The sequence below is a fragment of the Macaca mulatta genome, chromosome 7, assembly GCF_049350105.2.
Source record: "Macaca mulatta isolate MMU2019108-1 chromosome 7, T2T-MMU8v2.0, whole genome shotgun sequence".
Lineage (NCBI taxonomy): Eukaryota > Metazoa > Chordata > Mammalia > Primates > Cercopithecidae > Macaca > Macaca mulatta.
The window spans coordinates 90,868,536-90,894,549 of record NC_133412.1 but is presented as its reverse complement, the minus strand read 5'-3'; the positions used below and the strand labels follow the sequence as shown (position 1 = coordinate 90,894,549).

Below are 26,014 nucleotides of genomic sequence, written 5' to 3'. Positions count from 1 at the left end.
AGCATGAATAATTATTATTGTTGTAAGGATTCAATGAGTGGATGCTTGTGGGTTCAACATTGTAAGCTGTGGTATATACAGTTGTTCATTACAATTTTAATCATCTCATTTACTTTTTGCAATGGTCTGTGAAAAGCTGGTGTTATTATTCCCAGTTTTCAGCTTCAAGAACCAGATATTCATGCTGCTGGATGTCTGATCCCAGGTCTATGCTCTCCCTGCACCAGCTGTGCTTACTCACACAGAGCTTCCCCTCCTTCCCACCCTGCCCACTCCTAATGGGACAGTGGAGGGCTCAGGCAGAAGGGGCTCCCATCCAAGGCAACACCCTGCCTTGGGCCTATCATTTTCTACACCTTCTTACCAAAAGTTTTGCTAAACAGCAAAGGCAGTTCATCACACATGTATTTTCCCAGCCTGCTTTTTAGTGAAGGTGACAGTGGTGAACAGGTAGCCTAATAGGAGGAAGAAATACTTCCTGCTCACAAAGAAAGTGCTTGCTGTGGGAAAGAGCAGTCCAGTGGGACCTTTAGGAGTCACATAAGGACGTCTGTCTTGGTCATGCTATCAGCCCCTCTGGTGGCTACACAGCCGGAACAGATCTTTGGCTTCCAGAATTCATGGGACTTCTGGAGGTTCAGACCTATCCCAAGGCCCTGTGAACAGGCCTCCCCCTAACATTTGCAAGACACAGGGCAAGAATACAAATGGAGGCACCAGCCCTCAGCTCGGCCCGGTCTTTCCTCCCAGTCCCACTTATGTCCTGCTCCGCTAGGAGCCTGGTGTGCATGTGTGTGGCCACTGCATGCTACGTTCCCTGCCTTCCCCTCCCCAAGTCTTCTTTGGGCCTTCTCCAGGCCTAGCATTATACTGTGCTGTCATTTATAAGAGGGCAGACCTAGAAAAGGGCCCATGCAGGTCCTGGAAGTGGGCTCAGAACTGCTCAGGCAGGGAATTCTAGGATCCTTAATCACCTAGCAAGTCTGGAAAGGGGGCATGGATGTGGGTGTGCATGTCTCCTTGAACCTAGGGACTCCTCACGCAAGGAAGAAGTGAGGCCAGAGGAGGGCCAGAGTGGGGGTCTTTTAAATTAAGGCCAGATGTAAGGGTGGGGCTGCTCCTGAGGATCAAGCGCAGTGTCCTGGTACACAGATGGCACTTAATCATACCTTTGATTGATGTGCGACAGAGTGACAAAGGCTGAGCAATGTCAGAATTGCTGTGGAATATCTAAGTATTGCTCTTCTTCCACCTCCATGCTCCATAAACATCGACCTAGAAGCGTGGCAAAGGTTGGAGTGGCTGGGATTTCATAAGATGGCAGATGAATGACATTCCCAACCTTGTGTGCTAACAGGAAGAGCAGTTTACTGAGAAAAAACTTCACTGGGCGGGGAAGAGAAACAATCCAAGGCTCTCCCTCTCCCCAAACAAGAGGACATCACTGAGGCTCAGATGGGTGTCTCTTGGTATATTTTTAGAATCCATGTAGGTTTAGTATCTTTTATATGTATATTCCAGGTAATAGTTGGTATATTTGAAGCTGAATATCATATGACGCTTCTGTTCACTTTTTTTTTTTCAGAGCATTTATTTCCTTTAGAGCAACCTAAAGATATCTATATTTAAATTTCATGAACATGAATAACATTGAGGAACTCTGAGTCCCCTCACATAGCACCTGGAGCTGCTGCTGGAAGGTGGGGATGGGAGTGAAGGGGGTCGGAGTGGTCAGTTCAATTCCAAGTCCACTTCCATCACTGTCTCATTTCCAGCATTCTCCTCCACAAAATCTGGACTTGTGATTCACAGTAGCACTTTGGCCAAGTATATTTTTTGGAGAATTTTTTTTTTTTTATTTTGAGACAGAATCTCGCTCTGTCGCCCAGGTTGGAGTGCAGTGATGCAATCATGGCTCATTGCAACCTCTGCCCCCCGGGTTCAAGTGATTCTCCTGCCTCAGCATCCTGAGTAGCTGGGATCACAAATGCACACCACCACGCCTGGCTAATTTTGTATTTTTAGTAGAGATGGTTTCACCATGTTGGTCAGGCTGATCTTGTACTCCTGACCAGGTAATCTGCCCGCCTCGGCCTCCCAAAGTGCTGGGATTACAGGCATGAGCCACCATGCCCAGTCTGGCAGAATTTTTTAAAATAAAATATCCAATAAGTCTTAAAGAAACCATTTTAAAAAGAAGGCTTAGGAACTCAGTGACCCCAGATAAAGATCAATAGAGGAGAATCAGAAGATCACATTGGCACATGTTTGACTGATCCCCCAGGGAAAAGGAGCTGATCATGTGCCTGGTGTAGTGTTGAGCTAGGAAATCCTGTGTATGGTATTAGCACAGTATCATCTCACATTCATACCAGCTGATTTTCACTAATAGGCAGAGAGATGATGTGAAAATTGTGTAAATGCATATTGACAGAAATTTAAGGATACTCCTTTGAAAGAATGTATATTTGAAAAGTCTGGAAATTTTTATTTTTAAATAATATGTTACATTTTCAAACAATATGCCCAAGACTTTTTCTGCCAGACATCTTTGTAAGCGAAGTATCTCTAAATTCAAAGTCATAGATTTAATCATTAATCAAAAAATTGAATAAATGAAATTTTTTCTCTAATGTTCCAGGCACTGCAGATATTCTGTATGAGCCATGCTCTCTCTTTCTCTCTCTGTCCTTCTCTCTCTCTCTGTGTCCTTCTCTCTCTCTCTCTGTCCTTCTCTCTTTCTCTGTCCCTGTCTCTCCCTGTCACTCTGTGTGTGTGTCTCTCTCTGTCTCTTTCTCTTTGTCCCTCTTTCTCTCATTCTGTGTTTGTCTTTGTCTATCTCTCTGTCACCCCCTATCTATTTAAAATCGGGGTGTTACACATTTTTTTCTTTAAGAGGGTTCTTGCATTAGACAGGACTAGACAGAAAAGATTAGCCTGTTTCCAGTGTGAAGTCTTATGGTTTATTTTCTCTTGGTGAGTAATTAGCAAGGGCTGGTGATCACTGACAGAGGGAGCAGCTGCCCTGGCCAGAGAGATGAATGACCAATCCCCATTTGCTCAAGGTAGAAAACAGTAACTATTCCAACAGGTGCCTAATCCCCTAGCTCAGTGCCATTGGCCCTTGGCCAGAGATATTGCTCTGACTTTTCTTGTGATTTCAGAGTCTGAAAAGAAAGCAGTTGAGACTGTATTTGGGGGATGTTTTTCTGCACTCCTTCACCATTTCCCTGCCTCTCCTTTAGGCGCTCATACCTGCTGCATCCCACCCTCCTCCAAGAACTACTAGAATCTTTGTCATCCTGTTCTTTTCCAAGGGGTGCTTTATCTTGCGGGGGCGGTACAACAGGAAATGCTGACTGCAAACATTACATAACAAAAACTTATTTTAAAATATTAAAATTTGGAGCTTGCTTCATCAGTGTACCTTAGTAACCCCAAATCCTTTCCTAAAAGTGACCCAGCTTCCTCTTTATCTGTGGGTGAGAGACAGATGTTCCAAATTCCTTCTTGATCAAGAGGTGGCCTCACACCCTCCTCTAGGTCCTACTCTTTTTCATAAAATGATTCCTTTGGTGGCACTGCCCAAGCAAGTTTTATGAGGTAAGAAATCCTGCTGTCACTGAGGAAATGAGTCAACCTGCAAGTGACACTATCCCTCAGAAAAGCCACTCCCCCACCAACACTTGGTCAGGCTGACCTAAACCCTGATCAGGGTATTGTAGGAAAGGAGGGACTGCTGGCTGGCCATCGTGCCACTTGGAAGGCACAGTGCCATTGATGAGGAAATGTAAATAGTGACTGCAGTACCAATGCCAACAGTATATTGGGCACTTGCCTTGTGCCAGGCATTACATTAGGTAATTGAGACACATGATGTACTTTATTTAATCCTAACCTAGAACTTACAAAATAAACATAAAATGTTGTGTCTATTTTTACAGACTGACTTGCCCAAGATCCCTTAGCTATTCAGTGACAGGACTGACCTTCAAACTGGGCTTCCTGACTCCAGAACCACAGTTCTAAGTTTTCAGGCTTTGTGAGGAATTCAGGGCTTAGAAAACATCATTTGCTCTAAGCCATGTGGTTGGAAAGTGGTGAAAATGGCATTCAGATTCCCAAACTCCTTTTATTAGCAAGCCACTAGGTCCTGGGTTCTCACATGTCTTGTCCTGGAAATCCTACTCCCGTTTGCTGGGGTTGGGAGGGAAATCTGGGCATTCTCCCAGGTGAGGCCCATCTTTGGAAAGCTTGGAACCACCTGACACTGCAACACAGACTCTCCAGGACCTGTCCCTGGGTATTTTACTCAGCACAGTTGGTACCCATTATGTGGGTTTTCCTTACTGAAAGACGGCTGTGAAACCAGTTATCTTTATCCAGTAGTGAGAGAGATGAGAACACGATGGGGGAGGAGGCTATGAAGCCATAGGAGGTTCTCCCATTTCTCTCTCTGAGGAATCTTTTAAAACTTAGTATTTAATTTTATTGTTTAAACCAGCCTGACATCTGATTTTTTCCTGTGCCCAGTAGGTGAGGATAATAAGATGAGGTTACTACATAACACTTACCCAGCTTTGTGGGTTACTGTGTTCAGGTATGTCTGTATACCTAATCTCCCTTAGTCCAATGACAGGTCTTTGTGGTAGGTGGAATTAACCCCATGTAACAGGCCAGTAAACAAAGATTCAGAGAGATTGAGTTGCCTGAGATCACTTAGCTACTAAGTGACAGGACTGGCCCTCAAACCAGGTTTCCTGACTGTAGAGCCACCGTTCTCTTGAAAGATTTTAGGCTCTGTGCAAGACTTATAGCTGCTTGTGGTATGTGAAGTGCTGCATTCACTCATTTTTGTTTGTTATTTTTATTGTATTCATCAATTGCCAGCTTGCAATTTGTATAACGGCCTTACCCACCCCTTTCTAACTGGATAAGGTGACCAGAAGCCAGTGCAGCACCCTTGAGTGGCACACAGGAGGTCTTTGCAGACACTAAGGCAATCCTTTAGTCCCTCAAATGGGAAAACTGAGACAGAACCAGGTGACTCACCTTAGGCCCTTTGTGACTCACTGGCAGCAGGTTCCCAATTCCTTTGCTCTGGCCTGGACCAGTCACTTGTGCCCGACACTAATAACAGGGTAATTTGTGAGGCACGATGTGTTCTCCAGGCGAGGGAGGAGAGTTCGCGAAGGTGGTCAGTGGAGAGGAGCAAGATGTTTACCAGCAATTGGAAAGGAAATGCTGACAGGATGCTACTTGGATTAACATTTCTTAATGTTGCAACACCATTGCCTACTTACCCAGCCACCAATTTACATTTTAGATTCCTAAAGTGAACCACCAAAAGGTGGGGAGGGGAGTTCTACCTTTGAAAACAGAACTATCAATCTCATAGTGTTCCTCCCCATCACCTTGGATCCCTTTTTTTGGAACCCTAAGATTTACATTCTTCTAAGACATTTCTGTTCTGTAACTTTGCTTTACACCCCTCTGATTTCAGTCATACCTATTTTTTCTGCAAATTTCTATCCACATTACCAGTCTAAGTCAACTTCCTGGCTCACTTATCACCCTGGGTTCTGAGTGGGCCTTTGATAATCTCTGTCGAGGTAATGATGGGGCAAAGACAAGCCTGAGCAGATTAAGGTGAAGGGGCCTTGGGAGAATTCCATTTTGGTGAGCACTGCCTCCTGGAAAGCCATGTGCTATTGTGTCTTTATTACCTCCACACTGTAAAGTCAGTTTACAGGTAGATTTCAAGAGCCTGTCTTCCTACTGACTAAGGGAGTACACTTTGTATTTTCTCTGAAATTATTAAAATCCAAAAGATTCCAATAGTTAGCTGTTTGTGTGAGTAAAATGGCTGTGATAAGTTTTTATGTAGGTAGCAAACTTGCCTTATTTCAAATCAGTTTAATCCACGTATTATCTGTGTGAAGGCATTAGCTTTTGTATATGAAACATTTACTATAAAAAATTAGCCTCATAAAGTATTAATGTGAAACAAAATCATCATTTGGTCAGGGGGAACTAGGTGTATATTGGAAAAACACTGGCTTTCCTGGCTTTACTCAGATAAAGCAATTTTATTTCCCTGGGATTCACTTTCATCATATTTATAGCATTGGGCTAGGTGTTGCATGATTTTTAGAATAAAATTTGCTTTCACTGATTTGAATAATCAATTAAGAAAACAGTGATACATTTTCCTAATGTTGAATCAGTAGTAACAATATTTTAAAAGTTTAAGCCACCCGGAATTTATCATTTTAGTATACCAATTATTTTTTATGTTTCTTTCTAGTTTTTATTTTTATACCCACACACATACATATGATATGTATAAAATAGTATCATATAATGAGATCATATGCATCATATAATCATAGTATGATATAACTTTGAATTTGGGTTTTACTTTTTAATATGTCATGGGATTTTTCATGTTGATACATTTTATAACATTAGTTGGATATTATCTGGAGTTAATATTTCAAATATGCTTAAACATTCTGGTTTTTAAAAACTAGTATTACTGACATTGAAGTGTTATTTATTAATTGTAGCTTTCAAAAATTGTGTCCAGTTTTATGTATATTCCCAGGTACACTTGAACATTTTAGTGACTCCTAAAATTTATTATCTCGTTTCCAAAAGGATACTATCATTTATGTTGCCACCAGTAACAGATGCATGTAGTAATTTTACTATATGGTAGTTTGCACTGAATATTATTTTTAAATAACTTCTTCTAACTTAATAAGTGTCAATTAAAGAATTTTAGAACCTGGAAGTTTATATAGTTCCCTTCTTTAGAAGGGCAATTTCATGGTATTTAATAGCTTCACTCCAATTTATCATTTAACAGACATGAAATAAAGCAATTTACAAGCATTTACCCACTTACTCATTCTAACAACCCTGCAGGGAGGTGACGTACAATGATCAACTCCATCTTGTAGATGGGGAAACTGAGGTCATGCTAGTTGTCCATGGGCACGTGGCTAGTTAAGTGTCAGAACTAGATTTTAGACCGGAGGAGCCTGGCTCCAAAGTCCATGTGTTTGACCGCTATGGTATATGTATTGAGCACTTACTATTTGTATCTTCTGTATGCCAGGTTATAGAACCTTGGGGGATCTGGGGCTCTGGAAAGCCTAGATGAGGATCTTATAGACGCTTAAATGGAGACTTGAGGATTTAGGAGGAGAGAGTGAGGTGAAGTGGTGAGCAGAGCATTCTAGGCAGAAGGAATGGCTTATGCAAATGCCTCAAGGCTAAAAAAAGAACTTTGACAGTAATTCCAGTACTTTGGAAGGCTGAGGTGGAAGGACTGCTTGAGCCCAGGAGTTTGAGACCAGCCTGGGCAATATAGTAAGACCTTGTCACTACTAAAAATGAAAAACTAGCTGGGTGTGGTGGTGCACGCCTGTGGTCCCAGCTACTTAGGAGGCTGAGGTGGGAGTATTGCTTGAGCCCAGAAGGTCAAGGCTTCAGTGAGCCAGGATCATGCCACTAAACTCCAGCCTGCGTGACAGAGCAAGATCTTATCTCAAAAAAAAAAAAAAAAAGTAAAGAAAACAAGAACTTTGCCTTTTGCTTTCAAAGATTAGAAAGCAGACCCCTCACAGTTGCAGTATCACAGACTGAGGGGAAGTGGGGCACAGAAGGACTGGAAAAGTAGGCAGGGGTCCAACCAACCAGGGCCCTCCTGCAAGCATCTCAGTTACAGGAGAGTGCAGGTAGGCGTAAGATAGGGAGCTGCCTCCAGACAGAGGCGGACTCATTTTGGACAAAAGCCTCTGACAGAACCTTCCCCAAGTGGAGTTTATTCTGCACACAACAGGAGACAGCAGTAGCTACCTGGAGCATTTCTAAGAATTAATTCGTTGGCTCAAGATTTAGGTTAGGAAGGGGCTGATCGATGGCAACCTAGATCACAGTGTATCACGGAGTTTTATTTCAGAGCCAAGAGAAACACATCTTGAAGAGAAGAGCATGAGGGGAGATCTCTGGCCTGAAAGGGAACTTGACCACACACAGATGCCAAATGTTTAATTGGCATTTTTGAGGTTTATTAGTTTTGCTAGGAAAATATCCCAATTATATTTAGTAACAACGAGAAAGTATTGCCCTAGTAGAAAGTGATAGCTGGTTCATGGAGACATTAATTTAAATTTTGGAATCAGTGGGAGCAGAAGGGCAGAATCACATCATCCTGAAACCTCAAGTCATCACCTAATTTATAAGCAGGATAAAGTAAAGCAAACTCTACCAACAGTGATAGGAGGGAAAATGAGAGGGCTCTCCCTTCTCATTTGGGCTTCAGAGGCCTTTTTTGACTTGCTTAGAATACCCTGAGCCTTTGATATCTAGTATTAGAGTAAGCACATAAAGATGGTTGGATTTTTCCATCAAGGCAGACTGGGTCCAGTCAGGGCTAGAATAATGGGAGATTGGCTAGTAACAACTCTGATGAATATTGGACTAGCACGTATAAGAAGCAATCACACCTCTGGGATATCGAGCACCCAAGGAAGAGGCTCCCTGCAGGCTGACATGCAGACCCTCTTGAAAGGAGTCTTTATGGTACCAGCGGAACTTGCTGGAAACCAGCCCTCTGGAACTTGCCATAAATCTGCTCTATAGGGTGCTGGGAGAGCTGCTTGTTAGCAGGTATCTCCCTGGAGGCACGGTGCCACAACACCCCCAAGGGAGGTGTTAAAATCTGCTGGCGGCTGGGGGCTGCTGGAGCCCTTCACTGTAAGTGCCCCAGATCACAAAAGCGAAACCCTTTCCTCCCACCATGTTGCTCCATGACCCTCTTCTGGCAAAGTTTCCTGGCCAGCTGGCAAAGGGAAAATACATAAACGGATTGAATCCATTTTCCCAGAGCAGACAAAAAGGATGAATTTGGAGTTGAGAGGCATTAACTTGACAACTGGCCCAAGCTTCATAAAAGAAGCCCTGTAAGCAGAGCAAAGACTTATGATGCTTCTCTCTAGAGCGTGTAACAGAGTATTAATGGAAACCCAGTCTCCCAATGGACTTACGACGGAAAAAGTCCCTGGATTATTTTTTTAAATTGAGTTATAGAAGTTCTTTATATATTCTAGATATAAGTTCTTTATATTGCACTTATTTTCTCCCAGTCTGTACTGTGACTTTTTTATTCTCTTAAAGCTGTTGTTTTCTTTGAGATGGAGTCTTGCTCTGTCACCCAGGCTGGAGTACAGTGGTGTAATCTTGGCTCACTACAACCTCCGCCTCCAGGGTTCAAGAGATTCTCCCACCTCAGCCTCCTGAGTAACTGGGATTACAGGCGCCTGCCACCACACCTGGCTAATTTTTGTATTTTTAGTAGAGATGGGGTTTCACCATGTTGATCAGTCTGATCTCGAACTCCTGACCTCAGGTGATCCACCCACCTCAGCCTCCCAAAGTGCTGGGATTACAGGCGTCAGTCACCGCGCCCAACCTTTATGGTATCTTTTGATGAGCAGAAGTCTCCATGTTTTACAGTCTACCTGGAAACAACACAAATGATAGCTCTTGTTTACTTATCTTTTCTATTATTTTCTCTGTATTATTAGAGTCACAGTCTCACCTATTGTACAAAGATAACTCAAAATTCAATGACTAAGATAAAAGTTGATTTCTCTTGCATGTAACAGTACAGATATGAGTGGCCCAGGGCTAATGAGCTAATTGGCTTTAAAAATCACTCCTGTCCTATCAGCTGCATCTCCAGCTATCAGGAAGGCAGAGAGAAATCAGGACATGCAGCTTGGTCTTTAGGGAGATTATGCAAATCAATTCCACCCCTATGTCATTGACCCAGGCATAGTCACACGTGCCACATCTGGGGAGGCTGGAGAATACCGCCTCATGGAGCAGGCGGCTACATGCCAGGTGTAACTTGGGTGGGGGCTGGGGGTGTGTGACTAAAAAGAATAAATGGATACTTGGGAGCATCCTGATACCACTTAATGACATCTTTGAGGTGATAGCATATTTTTGTCACAAATATTATGAATTTTTCTTCTTTTTTAAAAAATCTCTAAGTCTATTATGAATTTCTTCCAGGTTTTAAATTAATATTGTAAAATTTTGTATAGGATAATTCCTTAAAATTATTTTTTGTCTTGTAGTAAGTTAATTGCTCCACTACATTAAAGTACAGGATATTTTTCTTTTTTTTCCTCTTCAGTTCTTTTTACAGTTAGAGCCTAAAGCATTTATAGTTTTTTAAAATGCACTAACTTAGTCACAGTGAATAACCTTCAAGGTTAAATTGTTCCATCATTTGCATTGTCTTCTTCGTGTGAAACGGTACAATTTTAAATGCATTTAGAATTGGAATTTACAGTGGGCTTGGTCTTAACGGTGTGCACAGGAGGTGCGTAGATGCTCATGTTTTCCTTTGTGTTTTATCTTAAAGTCATACCATTTTTTTTTTTTTTGGCTGGTTTTGTAGAGCTGGTTCCAAAGAAAGCACAAACAGACTAATGTAGATAAACATGTTTACCCGACCCTTTAACCAAATTTTAAGAATTTTTTTACAACTAACAAAGATGAGGTTGTTTTTAGATAATTGAATCAGATTTTATTTTTGGCTGAAGCATCACTCTTTGATTGTTCCAAAATGCATTCTAGCCCCAGCAAGCTTTACATCCATTTGTTCAATAAATACTCGTTTGGTGTCTACTGTGTGGCCAGCTCTGAGTAGGCAGTAGTGAGCAAGACAGAGAAGGTCCTTCTGTTACAGAGCTGACTTTCCCTTCACCAGAGAACGCTGGGCACTTATAACCTAGCTGGTCACCTGACCTTCAAAAGCTCTTGCCAACTCATATCCTCCAACCATAATAGTACTCAGAGATTGCGAATGTTGACTCAAGCGCATCCTTTCACTTTGTCAGTCAGAAAAATACCTTTACTTCAGTTTGACTTGTTTGCCCACCTTGCCATTTCTTGTTACTGCTCTCTGTCTGAGAGAGACCTTCTGTTGTGTAGAGATAGTTTCTTGTTGCTCTCCTCTATCTGAGGGATATGTTCTATAGCGATATCTTCTAAGCTGGTGTGGAACTTACAGTATGAATAGGATGAATAATTACCAGATGTTGTCCAAAGCCTCATCGTGGATTGGAGTTCTTACATCAGCGAGAGTTAGACTGTCATATTTTTTAAAACTTTACAAAAATGTTGCTTCGAATAGTGATAAACTTGTGGCCCAGTTAGTTTTATTCCTTCAGTCCTAAGGTCGAATGGAATGGCATCCATTTGAGGAAGTAGCTCAACAGTCTTCATTTACACATTAGGTTCTATACCTATGAGGTTAGAAAAGAATGACCATGAACCCCCTACATTAGCTACATTGTCTTCTTGGAAACTTTTGGCGGCTGCCAAGTCGAAAATAGGGTTTAAGAATTCCACAGTATTAGCAAAAAACACAGCTGGGGCTGAGATGCCTCATCCGTTCCTATTGCTTCCCCCAAAGTACAAATAAATAACTGCTGGCATTTTTCTTGCAAATATTTCTTATTTAAAAAATAGCCTCAGACATTTTTTGTGTAAATAAAATCACAATTTCTTCTGATATTTTTATATGAGTAAAAATTGCAGAACTTAGAGAATGCACAAGGGATGAGAAAAAGGGGCCTTGAGTAGCTGAAGAGAGAAAAAGGAACTGGGAATGACCCAAGGGTAAATAAGTACATTTGCTTCCAAGAGAATTCTAAGCAGAGATACTGAAGAGTTGTTAACAGAGTTTATTTTTAAATTGCCAGAAATTGCTAGAATTGAGTCAAATGACTAAAGATGGGAGATGGGCTAAGAACTTAATGTGGGCATCAGTGGGCTCCTGAGACTGACCAAAAAGTGAGTGACTCACAATCAGGGTCCTTAAATGACAGAATCATTGCTGTGAAGGGTCAAGAATTTTTCACAGCAGTGACATGTGGGGTTTTAAAAATGCAGATATCTCTCCATCTCAATATTTTGTAACTGTCCTTTCCATCTGAGTATTGTTGAAGTATTATAATACTTACATAGTTAACCCAGCACAAATGTATCGTTCTACTCACAGTATAGGTGATATGTTTTTTTCATCAACCAAGCATCTTTTTAAGGCTATTCAGGGAAGCCAGCAGCCTCCTTTACATGGAGAAAAACCACCTTAAGCAGTAACTAAGAGTGTCATTGTCAAATTTTCCAACAGGAAGAGCAGGGACAAAAATGGGAGAGAAAGAAGAAAAAGGGACAAATGAGCAAGTGAGTGCCCATTGTCAGCAAGATGAGGTCAGAGGCTAAACAGAGGGAGAAACTGACAAATGCTGCAGGCTGTGTACTTCCCAGTTATGAATCTTAAAAACAGGTACCTCTGCTACACTTTAGGTTCAGACAACCAAATTGGAGTCATCAGTTTCTCTAAAGGAGGGTGTGGAGGATGCTGGATGTGTAAGTCAGGGTTCTTGGTTATAGGCAATAGAATCTACCCCTTTTACCTCTTTCTTAGTACCTTAAATAAAAGACTTCACTAGAGGCAACTCACATCATTGAAGGAAGGCTAGTGGACTAGACTTGGATAACAGTGGAAACCAAGACAATCAGGAAATCTAAGAAGCTGAGAGACCGGGACTATCTTTTCAGCAGCAGCAGTCACGGCCGCTGCTGCCTCAGCAGGATGCCATCTGCTGCTACTGCCGGATAGCATTATCTGCTCCAGATTCAGTCCCAAGAAAAGCATCTGAATGACTAGCTCTAAGGTCAGGTCAATGCCAGCAGATGGAGAATGGCCCCCTTTGGCATTCACAGTGGGAAAGGCATCGCACTAACTTCACACATGGTGGCAATTTTCCCTGACTACTATGTGGGCTGGGTGCTGAGCTGGTGGCATGTCCAAAATGACATGTCCAGTATACTAGGATCAGGTAAATGTGACTCTGAAGGATCCCAGAGGTTCTGGCTGTGGGTTACCACAGGCTGTGGCCTTAGAGCAGCCATGGAGAGGCCATGAGAATGTGACTTGTTTCTTGCTAATAGTCTGAAGTGGCAGAGAGGATTAGAGAAGAGTGACTGTCACAGTCTTCACTTCTTTTGTCTGTTTAGCCTCTGATCTCATCTTGAGGGACGATGAGGCTGGCTGGAGGGGTAGCCTGGACCATTAAAGCCCACACCCAGAGCTGAAATATTGGCTTATGGAGTCTATGACCACCCTTATTTTCAAGCGTCCATCATCTGGGAGAGACACTTTTTCAGGAGAGTTCAATTTTACTTTTTAAAGCATACCGTTTTTTTTTCTTCCATAAAATCATGAAATTTAAAGTCATGCTGAAGTCTGAACCTGGTTATAGTCTTTATTTCTTTTATTTAGTTTTTGGGGTTCATGGATGCAAGCTTGACTCAGGAGAAATGAAAAACAGGCAGCTGCAGCATGAAATTCAGGATAAGCCATAGATTAAAAGGTATAAAGGTTAAAAGTTGATGAAGCTGAGAAGGAGGCTTCCTAACTTTTTAATTTTTTTGGAGGTATAAATTACATACCATGCAATTCACCCATTTAATGTGTGCAATTCAATATTTTTTAGTATATTTACAGAATTGTGCAACCAACACCACATTCAAATGTTAAACATTTTCGTCACCTTAAAAAGAAACCCTGTATCCATCAGAAGCCATTTCTCATTTTCCCCCATCTGTCCCCACTTCTGCTTTACCTCACTAAGGAGCTACTAACCTACTTTGTATCTCTTCCGGATATTTCACGTAAATGGAATCATACAATATGTGGCCTTCTGTGTCTGGCCACTTAGCATCATGCTTTCAAGGGTCATCCATACTGAGCATGAGTCTTTTCTATTTTCTTCAGTACTAGGAGTAGAATTACGAAGTCTTATGGGAACTGTATATTTAACCATTTGAGAAACCAACAGCCTGTTTTCCATGGCAGTGGCACTTTGTCACATTCCCACCAGCAGTGTCTGGTTGGGGAGGGGGTCCTGGTTTCTTCACACCCGGTCAGCACTTGTGATCTGTTGGATGGCAACTGTGGGTGTGAAGGGCATCTCTGGGTATGGTTGTGACTTCCATTTCTCTCATGGCTGAGGCAGAGCATCTTTTCATGTGCTTATTGGCCATTTCTATATTGTCTTTGTTAAAATGCCTATTCAGATCCTTTGCTCATTTTTAAATTGTATTATTTGTCAGTTTTTTTATTGAGTTGTCAGTGTCCTTTACATATTCTAACTACAAGTCCCTTCTCAGATATGTGACCTTCAAATATTTTTTCCATTCTGTGGTTCATCATTGATAGTATCCATTTGTCTATTCTTTCTTTTGTTGCTTGTGCTTTTTGCTTGTTGTTCGTTCGTTTGTTTTGAAACAGGGTCTGTCAGACCCTATGGCTCACAAAGACACCCCATAGGCTCACAGAGGAGCTGGCTACCAAATTCTGTCACTCAGGCTGGAGTGCAGTGGCCCCATTTTGGCTTACTGAAACCTCTGCCTCTGGGCTCAAGCAATCTTCCCACCTCAGTATCCTGAGTAACTGAGATTACAGGTGCATGCCACCATGCCCCATGCCTAGCTAATTTTTGTATTTTTTGTAGAAATAGGATCTCACTATGTTGTCCAGGCTGGTCTTGAATTCCTGGGCTCAAGCGATCTGCCCACCCCAGCCTCCCAAGGTTATGGATGTATAGGTGTGTGCCATCACACCCAGCCTGCTTGTGCTTTTGAAATATAAGGAGGCTTTGCCTAACTCGAGGTCACAAAGATTTACTCCTATATTTTCTTCTAAGAGTTGTACAATTTTAGCCATTATATTTAGATCTGTGCTTTCTTTTAATTTTTGTGTATGATGTGAAGAATGGGTTCTTAACACTTCTGAAGCTGCAATAATTGATGTTTGGTGGCAGCACATGAAGAAAGAGTGAAGAACGTAGATTTATTGTCTTTCTCAGTTTGGACTACATTTTCCAAGAGGCCGTCCTCAACTCTTGAGTTCTTTCCATCTTCCCTAAATATTTTTGGCTGTTGAATATTAAAGTTGCTATGGCTTTCAACAGATCTTAATTCATTGCTTACATGTAATGCACAAGGAATTGTTTAGAGTGGTAACCCCTACATATCCATGATAAACTATTTGATTAGTTATATTTCACATTACATGAAATAATCTGTACTGCCTTAAGTTGTGTTTTACGGGCGAGCAAGCTGTTTTGTATAACAGTGATTATAATAATACTGGAGGGAAAACCTAACTCAGTGTCATTGCTATTTGTTCCCTGAGTCCTTATCTATTAAATTTGGAGCCAATAAAGTAAGGAACATGCTGAGGCAAACTTCTAGGAAAAAAAAAATATCTTTGCCCTTGCAGGAGTATCTAGTTTTGATGCAGTTGAGGAACACAGACCTGGCACAAGCTTTGCCCATTACAGAGAGACTCTGTGGCCTCGACTGGTTTCTCAAGTCTCTAGGAAGTTTGAACTTTAGCTGGAGTTTGACTCAAAGGCTTGTGGATACTCTTGTTCTGAGATGTTCTGGGCAGGTACTTCAAAATAGATTTCTCTTAATTCCCCTTTTGGTCAGTTGTTCAGGTCAGAGGGTTCAGGCAACCAAGCTTGAGTCCTCACTTATTTTACCAAACCAACCATGCAAGTTGATCAATTCCTAACAGCTCTGTCACCAGTTCTCACTATACCTTCCTACCCAGATCAAGTCTGCAGTCCAGGGTCACCCCTTCACCCCTATCCTTTCTGTAGCCTCAAAGCCTAATCGAGAGGAAGTATTCACTAAGTCTTTGTTGATGATCTTTGTTCCATCATATTTACACAACTTCACAATGGTATAAATAGGATTCACTCCTCCCTCTCAGGGTAGAAATTCTAATAAAAGAATAATCCATGGAAGTTGGGTGCAGTTGTTCATGCCTGTAATCCCAGCACTTTGGGAGGCCAAGGCCGGCGGATCACCTGAGGTCGGGAGTTCGAGATCAGCCTGACCAACATGGAGAAACCCCGTCTCTACTAAAAATACAAAATTAGCTGGTCATGGTGGCATATACCTGTAATCCCAGCTACTTGGGAGACTGAGGCAGGAGAATTGCTTGAACCCAGAAGGCAGAGGTTGCAGTGAGCCGAGATCATGCCATTGCACTCCAACCTGGGCAACAAGAGTGAATCTCTGTCTCAAAAAAAAAAAAAAAAAAGAATAGTCCATGGAAAAGAAGGCAGCCTTTCTCCAGGGGCACAGCCTTGCAGGTGTGGAGGTGACTGGGTTAGCACTTCTCCGAACAGTGGGTAAGAGGTGAGATGAGGTAGGGAATTATCTCACCAGGGTTCAATTCTTGGTTTTGGTGCGGATCTTTCTGAAGGACATTGGGGTCCACACCGTGGAATTCTTTCTCATCTCCAGTAAGAAATCTGTCACTTCAGTATTCCCCTCTTGTATCCTACCCTCTGATCTAGTCTTCCTGTTACCCTCGGGCCCGTGGCCTCACTCCCAACACACAGGTCTTTGACCTTCACTCCTTTGAGTTTTCTTGCTTCCCCATCAATCTTACTTCTCTCTGGGGCTCCCTTTATCCTCTACCCGATTTGCATCCCACAAATGGCATTATTCCCTCTGGTCACCACTGCTCTGGCCAAACCTTCTCTCTGCTGACTGCATCTATTGCTGTGAGCTGATTGCTCTCTAGTTTCTCCATCTCCTGAGGTGTGCTTCACGCCACTGCTAGAAGAGCTGCCATGCATGTGCCTGGGTGAGGTGAAGTGGGGAATGGGCTTGAAATCCAGCCCTCATTCCACTCATCATTTTGGGCTTGGCAGAGCTATGTCTGCCTAGAGAGAATACCTTCCTCTAATTGACATGAAGACACCCTATGGGCTCACAGAGGAGGTGGCTACCAAATTGACCTTTCTAAAATAGCTGACCATCTCATTCCTCTGTATAATACCTTTTAGTGGGTCCTGTCAGCTAAAAGCCAAACTCCTTAGCATGGAATGCAAGCAAACCCTCTAAGACCTAGCCTGCTTGTCCCACCAGCATTTTAATGAGGGTGATCATATGATTTATTGTCCAAAGTATTCCTTTCAGAATACTTCTGAAAAGAAGGAAAAGCTATTACTGATTATGACAGGGCAATCCACTACAGTGCCTGGGCACTTATTTGTAACCTACCATTTCACACCTTGCATTCATTCACTGTGGTAGTACCAACCCACTGGTAGTTTTCTATATATACCTTGTTATTTCCAGATTAAGAGGTTTTGACAGAGTTATTTTGACAACCTTGTTGCGAATCTGAGGACATTTTGATTCCTTTTTTTCTGATTAAACATTAAAAGATGAAATCAACACATCCTCAAGTCAAAATCCCAAGTCCAAAATGATCATAGCCTAAACAATGATATTAAAACATCTAATTTACATTATTCTATGCTCTGGTTACTTGACTGTGGTATTAATACTTTATTGCTTAGAACTTCTATTCCCTTTTCCCCATTTTCCTACCTTTCCTGGCTTATTTCCACTTATTGTTCAAGATATCTCAAGGACTTTTTCTTCCAATTACCTTTCCCTGATATTTCCTGACTGGGCTCAGTGCCCATCGTCTTGTTCCCACAGCAACCTGTATACATTTTTTATTATACCAAAAAAAAAAAAAAAATTGTGTTGAAGTCATCTGTTCAGGCCTGCCTTGCTTACAAGACTATTAGGTCCTCAAGGCAGGAACCCTGTCTTATTAATTGTTTTATCCTCAGTGCCCAGCACAGCACTTCACAAATAACAGAATCTTAATAAATATTCCTTTACATAGACTAATTTGATCTCCTTGTAATATGAAGTGAAACGTGCCTGCCCCTTATTTCCTGGGGAATTTTTTAGGGTACTAGTGATGATTTACACCTACTTGGAGCCTTCAGGACATTGACTTTTGGCATGTTAAAGTTGTAAAGCCTTTTTTTTTAATACCGTAGAATCATATAAAAAGAAAATACACATGCATAATATTCACATGTTTTGCCGAAAGTGTGAACAGTGATGTGTTAAACTTTAGTTTTTCCATGCCATAAAGATACGAGGGTATAGAAGAGTAATTCTTGTTTAATGCAATGAAGGATCATACAATCCATTAAATAATAATACTCCATTCTTGCCTTATTTTCTTTCTTTTTTCTTTCTTTTTTTGAGATGGAGTCTTGCTCTGTTGCCAGGCTGGAGTACAGTGGCGTGATCTTGGCTCACTGCAAACTCCGCCTCCTGGGATCAAGTGATTCTCCTGCCTCAGCCTCCCGAGTTGCTGGGACTACTGGTGTGCACCACCACACCGGACTAATTTTTGTATTTTTAGTAGAGACAGGGTTTCACCATGTTGGCCAGGATGGTCTTGATCTCTTGACCTCGTGATCCACCCGCTTCAGTCTCCCAAAGTGCTGATATTGCAGGCATGAGCCACTGTGCTAGGCCTCTTGCCTTATTTTCTAAGCTCTCTGGATTTGGCATTTTGAGTGAAGGTGATCAATGTTATCCTAATGTTACGTGTTTGTTTTACAAGCCTAATGTCTTCTGTTTCCATTTCTCTAGAATGTTTTGGACGTTTAAAGAATGGTTCTGGTTGGAAAGATTCTGGCTTCCTCCAACAATAAAGTGGTCAGATCTTGAGGATCATGATGGACTCGTCTATGTAAAACCTTCTCATTTATACATGACAATTCCATATGCTTTTCTCTTGCTGATTATCAGACGTGTATTTGAAAAGTAAGTAGTACTTTAGTCTTTCCTTCTCATTCCCCCTCTTTGCTCTAACGCTAGAATAATACAGTCTTAGGCTTAGTGAGATACTTAAAGAATCTATTGTTCAGAGGTTGTCACTAATGGGCCACAGATTCTTGGGATGAATTAATGTAATCAGATGCACTCCAAATGTTATTTAAAGGCTGAACAACAAAAAATTAGAAACATGGATCCCATTGAGTGCTTTAGTTTTATAACGAAGAAAATCAAGATCAAGAGAGGTTGCAGACCACAGAGCTTATTTGACAATATGGGAACCCAGTTCATCTTCTGCTCTTCCATGGTGTCCAACAATGCATATGCATTCCCGGAAAGGTTGGGCTAGAAGAGTCTATGACTCAGGAGGCATTATCATTCTCAAATGCCTATAAAATAACAAAAATGGCTCATTAAAGACTAAACCAAATATTGCTATATGGTACAGTTTATTTTAAAGGTTTATTTGAAGGTTTAATAGCTGCCCTTCATTCTAAAGTGCAAGGAAATCAAAGAGAAAAACTATCAGTTTGCTTTCTCAGAAAAAGTAAACTTATTTTTTTCTTGTTTTAATTTAAATGGATATTATTTCCAGCCTTTTTATTAAAATTGTACTAGTGTTATGATAACAGTAGATAAATGTTCATCTATAATCTCTGTAGTTGACTCTATTTCAAAAAGCTGTTATTAGCACATTAATTCATTTGGAGCAAAGAGAATATTCAAATGTCAAGAGTTGGAAAAACTTGAGACAAAATCTGATAGAGATCGTTTTGCCAAGACTAACTGTAATGCAGATCATATGTTTATAACCATTTGCAGGGTTCTTATCTTGAGAGCTAGTTTGACCAACTCTGTTTAATGAACTCTTGAAAAAGTTTTTGTACAACAACAGCTTCACTGGGGCCAACAGTGTGCTATTCCTACTGGGAGGAAGAGAAAGCCCCTGGATACCACTAAACCCTGGCTGAGAACATTTGAAAATGTACTTCTTTTCTGACAGTTAATTCTACTTTTTACTCACATATTTGGACGTGTCAAGAATGCATAAATAAAGTAGAACTTCAAAATTAGCAAATTACTATCCTGAAATACTAGCTGTTCTTGCATTGTTTCCGGTGATCTGTGAATTTGGCATCCAGGTCTATTACTTATTTCCATTACAGATTTCCTACTTTTTGGTGGACAGCTCCATTTTTCACAGTTTGGCCAGGACTGTGAGCCAGAAAAATCTTTAGGTTGCCAAAGCAGCACAGCTGTGGAGGACCAGCTTGTTACGTCCCTGTCTTGGCCTCTCCAGCAATAATCAGGAAGGAATCCAACCCTCTCTTAATTCCTAGGACCATTGTTACTTCTTCTCAAGGGATTAACTGTAGTCTATATTCTCTATTCTATCTCCTTATAACTTCAGTTCCCAATAACTCACTCTCAGCTTTTTCCATTGTGGTGCTACAGAAAACTATGTGTTGCCTCACTAATGCCATATCTCTGTTAATGCCATAGAAGGAAGGAAAATTTAACGGGGAGAGAGGTCATACTTTTTGAAGTATAAGTTTATATTTTTTTCCAGAGCTTTTATATCATTAGTGGGAGATTGAACCACTTATATCATAAATAAAATATCACTTATACCTTACATTTGAATAGGAGCTTATAGTTTAAGAGCTACATAAAATCACAAATGGTGTGGTCTCAGTCTGCATGTGTGTAAATGAGAGGTAAATGACCTGGCCAAGGTCACACAGTTAACATGGGACTTGAACTCCTGAGCTCAGATTTAGGGTTGTTGGTTTTTTATTTTCTGACTGTTTCAGTAATTCTTAGACTTTCACAGTGAAAGACTCCTGATGGCAGAAGAGAGTACACAAATGTCTCTTGGGAATACAGAAAGCAAGCTTAAAGAGATAATAGCAAACACAAAAATTTCTGAACTATTTTAAAAATTCATGTAAATATAACCATATGTTTCAGCATATCCTGATAGATTTAACACAAGAAAGCATCTTTCTTTTGTCCTAGACTGTATTTGTGCTACATCTTCTCATTCTATGAAGTGACCAAGATTTGTGATTTGACTGGTTCATTATTGTCCTTTAGAACTAGCCAAGAACTATTTAAGATCAGAAATTAATGTTTCTTCCTAGAAAATCAAGAAGAGAGAGACAGACAGATAAGAAACAAAGAAGCAGATAATTTGAAATTAACTGACATTTACTTGAAAGTTTGTGGCTTATGTTTTGTTTTTTGTTTTTTTGTGTGTGGCTAATGTTTCGATTTTTATTTTGTCCAGACTACTAGTTTCTAATTAGTTTATCTTGTATGCATTCTTTTATGTGTCTGAAGTATGATTTGTAGGAGACCTAAGCTGCTCAAATATCAACACTTGTGTAATAAACACATTATCTCAGATTAAATCATGGTCCCAGAAGAGTCCAAGGCAGGGGTGCAGGTGGTAGAATCAGAAGGTCACATTTTTATTATTGTTGTTACTTAAAAATACACAAATATATTCCCCACCCTAGCAATATAAGGTCATGATGGGGCAGTATGTCCATCATTCTTTGAAGGAAGGTAGGGTAGCTGGAGTAACCTATCTGTAGCGACTTACATAAATTGAAAAAGTATTGTTACTAACTGTCCCAACTGGAAATAGTCTTAAAACATACACATTAGACTTTTTCATCTGAGATCTACTTTGCTCCCAATATTTTGTTCTCACATAAAAAACAAACAAATAAACAAACAAAAAACCTCTGAAAAATTCTGCTCACAGAACCTCTGAATCCTTAGGAACTGGGAATCAATCTTATGCCAATAGGCTATTTTATCTATTTAGGAGAAGTATTTAAATGTAACATGCCTAATATCTGCCTAGGGATACATTCCTTTTATTCTATTAAAAATATTAAAAATAAAGGGAGATCTGGGATGTCTAGGCTTTTGGCTCCCAGGTATCTGATGGGGTGTTAGACAAAGAGGGGGTTGTCTGGGTGTCTGCATGGGTTTGTCTGAAGGCTTAATTCTGCAATAGTAGCAAACCTAAGGGACTCAGTCCCTGATAATTAACCTAACTTTGATCCATTTACGTGGGAGCAGAAGCTCATTCTTTTTTCTTCCTCTCAGACTTTTTTTTTTTCTATTCCATATCAATAAAATGAAAATTTAGGCAAGCTAGCTGGCAAGCTAATCTCTAAGTTTCTTCCTAGGGCTAAGACTTACAATTTCCCTTCTCTCTTCAGTTCCATTTATCAAATATTTACTGTGCTTCTTTCTTCTCTCCTTTTTCAAAATAGATTTTTAATTAAGTGACTGTATTCATCTACACTTTATTAGGTAAAGTGATTGATTTCCTAGATTTATTTGAAACAGAAGGATAGCACTCAATTAGACGACTATATTTACATCTATACTCTGTTCTGTTAAAAATGTTATTTTCTGGCCAGGCGCGGTGGGTCACGATGTAATCCCAGCACTTTGGGAGGCTGAGGCAGGTGGATCACGAGGTCAGGAGATCGAGACCATCCTGGCTAACATAGTGAAACCCCGTCTGTAATAAAAATACAAAAAAATTAGCTGGATGTGGTGGTGAGCGCCTGTAGTCCCAGGTATTCGTGAGGCTGAGGCAGGAGAATCGCTTGAACCCAGGAGGCAGAGGTTGCAGTGAGCCGAGATCACACCACTGCACTCCAGCCTGGTGACAGAGTGAGACTCCATCTCAAAAAAAAAAAAAAAAAAAAAAAAGAAAGTTTCTTTTTTTCTGTGTGTAAGAGGTAGGGATCCAGTAAAACAAAAATCATTATGTCTGTCTTTGAAATTAATGAAGAGGACTGTAGTTCTCTTTCTTGTTTAAATTAATGATTTTAACAGGTATTTATTCCTCATATCAGCAAGGATACTATGAATGTATATATTTATCTACGTGCATACTTATCCACATGCTGTTTCTCACATGACCCTCTAGAGAAGAATGTTATGCTTCATTTGGCTTTGAGATTAGTTTTGTCCCCTTACTGTATAAATCTTTGGTTTAATTCTATTTTGCTTTCCCCTCCTAATTTCTTCATTTCTAACATTTAAGGAGATAGCACTGAGTGAATATATTGAAAACACTACCCTGTGAAACTATTTCCAGTTTGTGTTGTTCTAATAGTGAAAAAAATGGATGTTTTCTCCACTAAAATTTTCCAGCTATTTATTCCAGTTGGATAAATGAACTAATTCAATTATTTATCCAAAACCCTGTCTCATATATATATATGACAATATATATGAGAATATATATATTCTCTCTTTCTCTCTATATATATATTTATGTACACACATATATATGCTCTCTTTCTATATATATATGTGTGTATATATATATGTCTATATAAGAGCAATCTTGAGTGATTGATGACTTTTTCATTAATTCCCTTTTTTCCCCATACATTACTCCCATTCCCCTCTCTGCTGTGTTCTGTGTATTTGGTGATCCTTTATTTGTATGACCCAGTAAAACATGTGCTTCATGTGCCGGTATCACTTGTTGACATAAATGGTATTGCGCTAAGACCTTTTCTTTCTTCTTTTTTAAAATTTAGCACTATGTTTTATGATCTCTCCACATTGCTCTGTGTACATCTGGTGCATAACTCACTTATTTTTATATGTCTCTGAAATTTAGGGGCCATTTTCACGAGAACTTAATTTATCTGGAAGTTGGACTGGCATACATTTAATCAGATTATCTTAAGAGAGTTTTTATTCAACTTCCATCGATATAAAAATGAATTTAAGAACTAAATGGTCATTCATAAGTAAAATTTTCTGCATTTAATTAAACACAAAAATTATCCTTCAGTAAGTCCTAGAATTGACTGACCTGGCAGAAGATAGTGCCTTTGTCAGAACTGAAGGAAGAATAAGGAAATCTCTTTATTTTAAAAATATCTGCTTTATTGAGGTTTGATTTACATACAATAAAATTCATCCAAAATTTGATACATTTTGACAAATGTATACAGTCTTGCAACCATTACCACGATTATGATACAGATTTCTGTCAGCTAAAAAATTATTATAATGCTTTCAGTTAATACCCTCCCTACCCACTAGCCACCAGCAATCATTTTTTCTGTCACTATAATTTTGTATTTTCTAGGATTTCCTTTAAATGAAATCATACAGACTATGGTCTTTTGTGTTCGACTTCTTTCATTAAGCTTAATGCTTTTAAGATTTTTTTCATGTTGTTATGTATATCAGTGGTTCCTTTCTATTGCTGAATAGTCTTTCAACATACATATATACTATAACTTATTTATCCTTTAGTTGATGGGAAGAAATTTGTGTTGCATACAGTTTTAGGCTGTTATGAATGAAGTTACTATGAACATTTGAGTACAAGAATTTGTGTGGATATATGCTTTTATTTCTGTTGGTAAAGAGCTAAAACATTTGCTCTTCAAGACACTGTTAGTGTATATCCCTACAATGGAATATTGTTCTGCAATAAAAAGGAATGCACTACAGATACATGCTATGACATGGATGAACCTCATAAACATTAAGCTCTGTGAAAGAAGTCAAACATGAGTGACCACATATTGTATAATTTCATGTATATTAAATATTCAAAAAGGCAAAGCTATAAAAACAGAAAATAGATTAGTGGTTGCCTGGGGCAGGTGCAAGAAGAAACAGAGATTAACAATAGACATGAATGATAGAAATGTTCTAAGGCTGATTCATAGTAATGGTTGTACGACTTAGTAAATTTACTAAGAAGTCATTTTATACATTTAAAAAAAATTGTATACTTGAAAATATTGAATTATATGATATGCAAAATACCTTACTAGTTATCTTTTTAGGAAATGTTTCTGTAAATAAAATAGAAAGGCAAGCCACAGACTGGGAGAAATTATATGTAAAACATATATCTGATAAAGGACTTAAATTCAGAATATATAAAGAACTCAGAACTCAATAATAAAAAGAAATAACTTGGTTTTAAAAATAGGCAAAAGATTTGAGTAAATACTTCATCAAAGAAGATATACAAATGGAAAATAAGCACATGGAAAGATGCTCAACATTATTAGTCATTAGGAAAATACAAATTAAAACCACAATGCACTGGATTAGCAAAAATGTCAGAGTAAGAAACTCTGAAAATTCTTTCTTCCATAAAAGCAACCAGAAAACTAGCAAAAATTGTCATAGTCAGTTTTATTTTTCAGAATTGAGAATCAACCAAAAGCTTCTAGTGATCTAGGGATTGTTATTTAAGAAAAACAGCAGAATCTTGGAAGGAATAGCAAGCTGTGTGACATTTTTAACTTGCCCTGTGTCCCATCTTGCCCTGTCCATCTCGGGAGAGCCTTGAAGAACCAATGGCCCACAATTACAGTGGAAACAAGCAGCCTGGCTGCCACTGAAAGGAGCAGAACAGAGTAGAATTTCCTTCAAAGCTCATTATCAGAGGATTGTCATTATCTGACATGTCTGGTGGTTCTCTGGAAGACACTACTCACAGTGCTGTCTTTATCTGACCTGACTCAGAGCTCACCCAGTGAAAAAGCCTTTTCCCTGAGGGTGTTTGTCTAAAACAATTAGAGGCAATTGATTAACTTCATAACTGTCTAAGACAGTGTATAACAATTGGGGCAAATAATAAAATGACCAAAAAGCTTAAAAGAAAAACCTAGAACATGAGGTGTGCATAGAAGGCTTTGAAAAATTCTGACATGTTCTTGGAAATCCAGAAGGCCCCTTTTATGTGTGAGGGTTAGTGCATGTTTATGGCTATCTGCATGCTCAGGAAAGACCTGGGAAGGCCATAAGCTGTCACCTCTGAATGACCTTTAGGCTCTGTGCAAACAGTTAAGTGAAGGCTAAGGCAGAGTTGCTTACTGCCTAGTTAAATGTTGAAGGTGTGCCCCAACATATGCACAGAGCTCCTCAGGAAAGACTGAGGGACTTACTGGTTCCAAGTATTTAAGGAAATCTCTGTCTAATCATTAGCTGACTACCAAGCTAACCTAATAAAGCCTTCAGTGCTCACATATCACAAATAAGACTTTATAGGTTAATTCAAAAAAGTGACTAAGCAAACAAATGGACAACGACAAATAGCAAAAACAAAACTTTGGGGAGGAGAAATAATCCGATTTTTATAGTTGCCACATTATAGTATTTAACATGTCCAATTTTCAACAAAAACTTATGACACATGCAAAGAAACAAAGAAGTATGG

The 26,014-nt window shown here is 39.8% G+C and overlaps 1 protein-coding gene across 1 annotated transcript in view; it reads left to right on the top strand.

Moving 5' to 3' along the window:
- Nucleotides 1-26,014, top strand: part of CERS3 (ceramide synthase 3) — a 120,162-nt gene that overhangs the window by 8,027 nt on the left and 86,121 nt on the right. Inside the window, exon 3 of the mRNA XM_015143175.3 lies at nucleotides 18,589-18,762. Coding sequence (XP_014998661.1) covers nucleotides 18,590-18,762 — 173 coding nt within the window. The 5' untranslated portion in view covers nucleotide 18,589. The remainder of the gene's footprint in view (nucleotides 1-18,588; nucleotides 18,763-26,014) is intronic.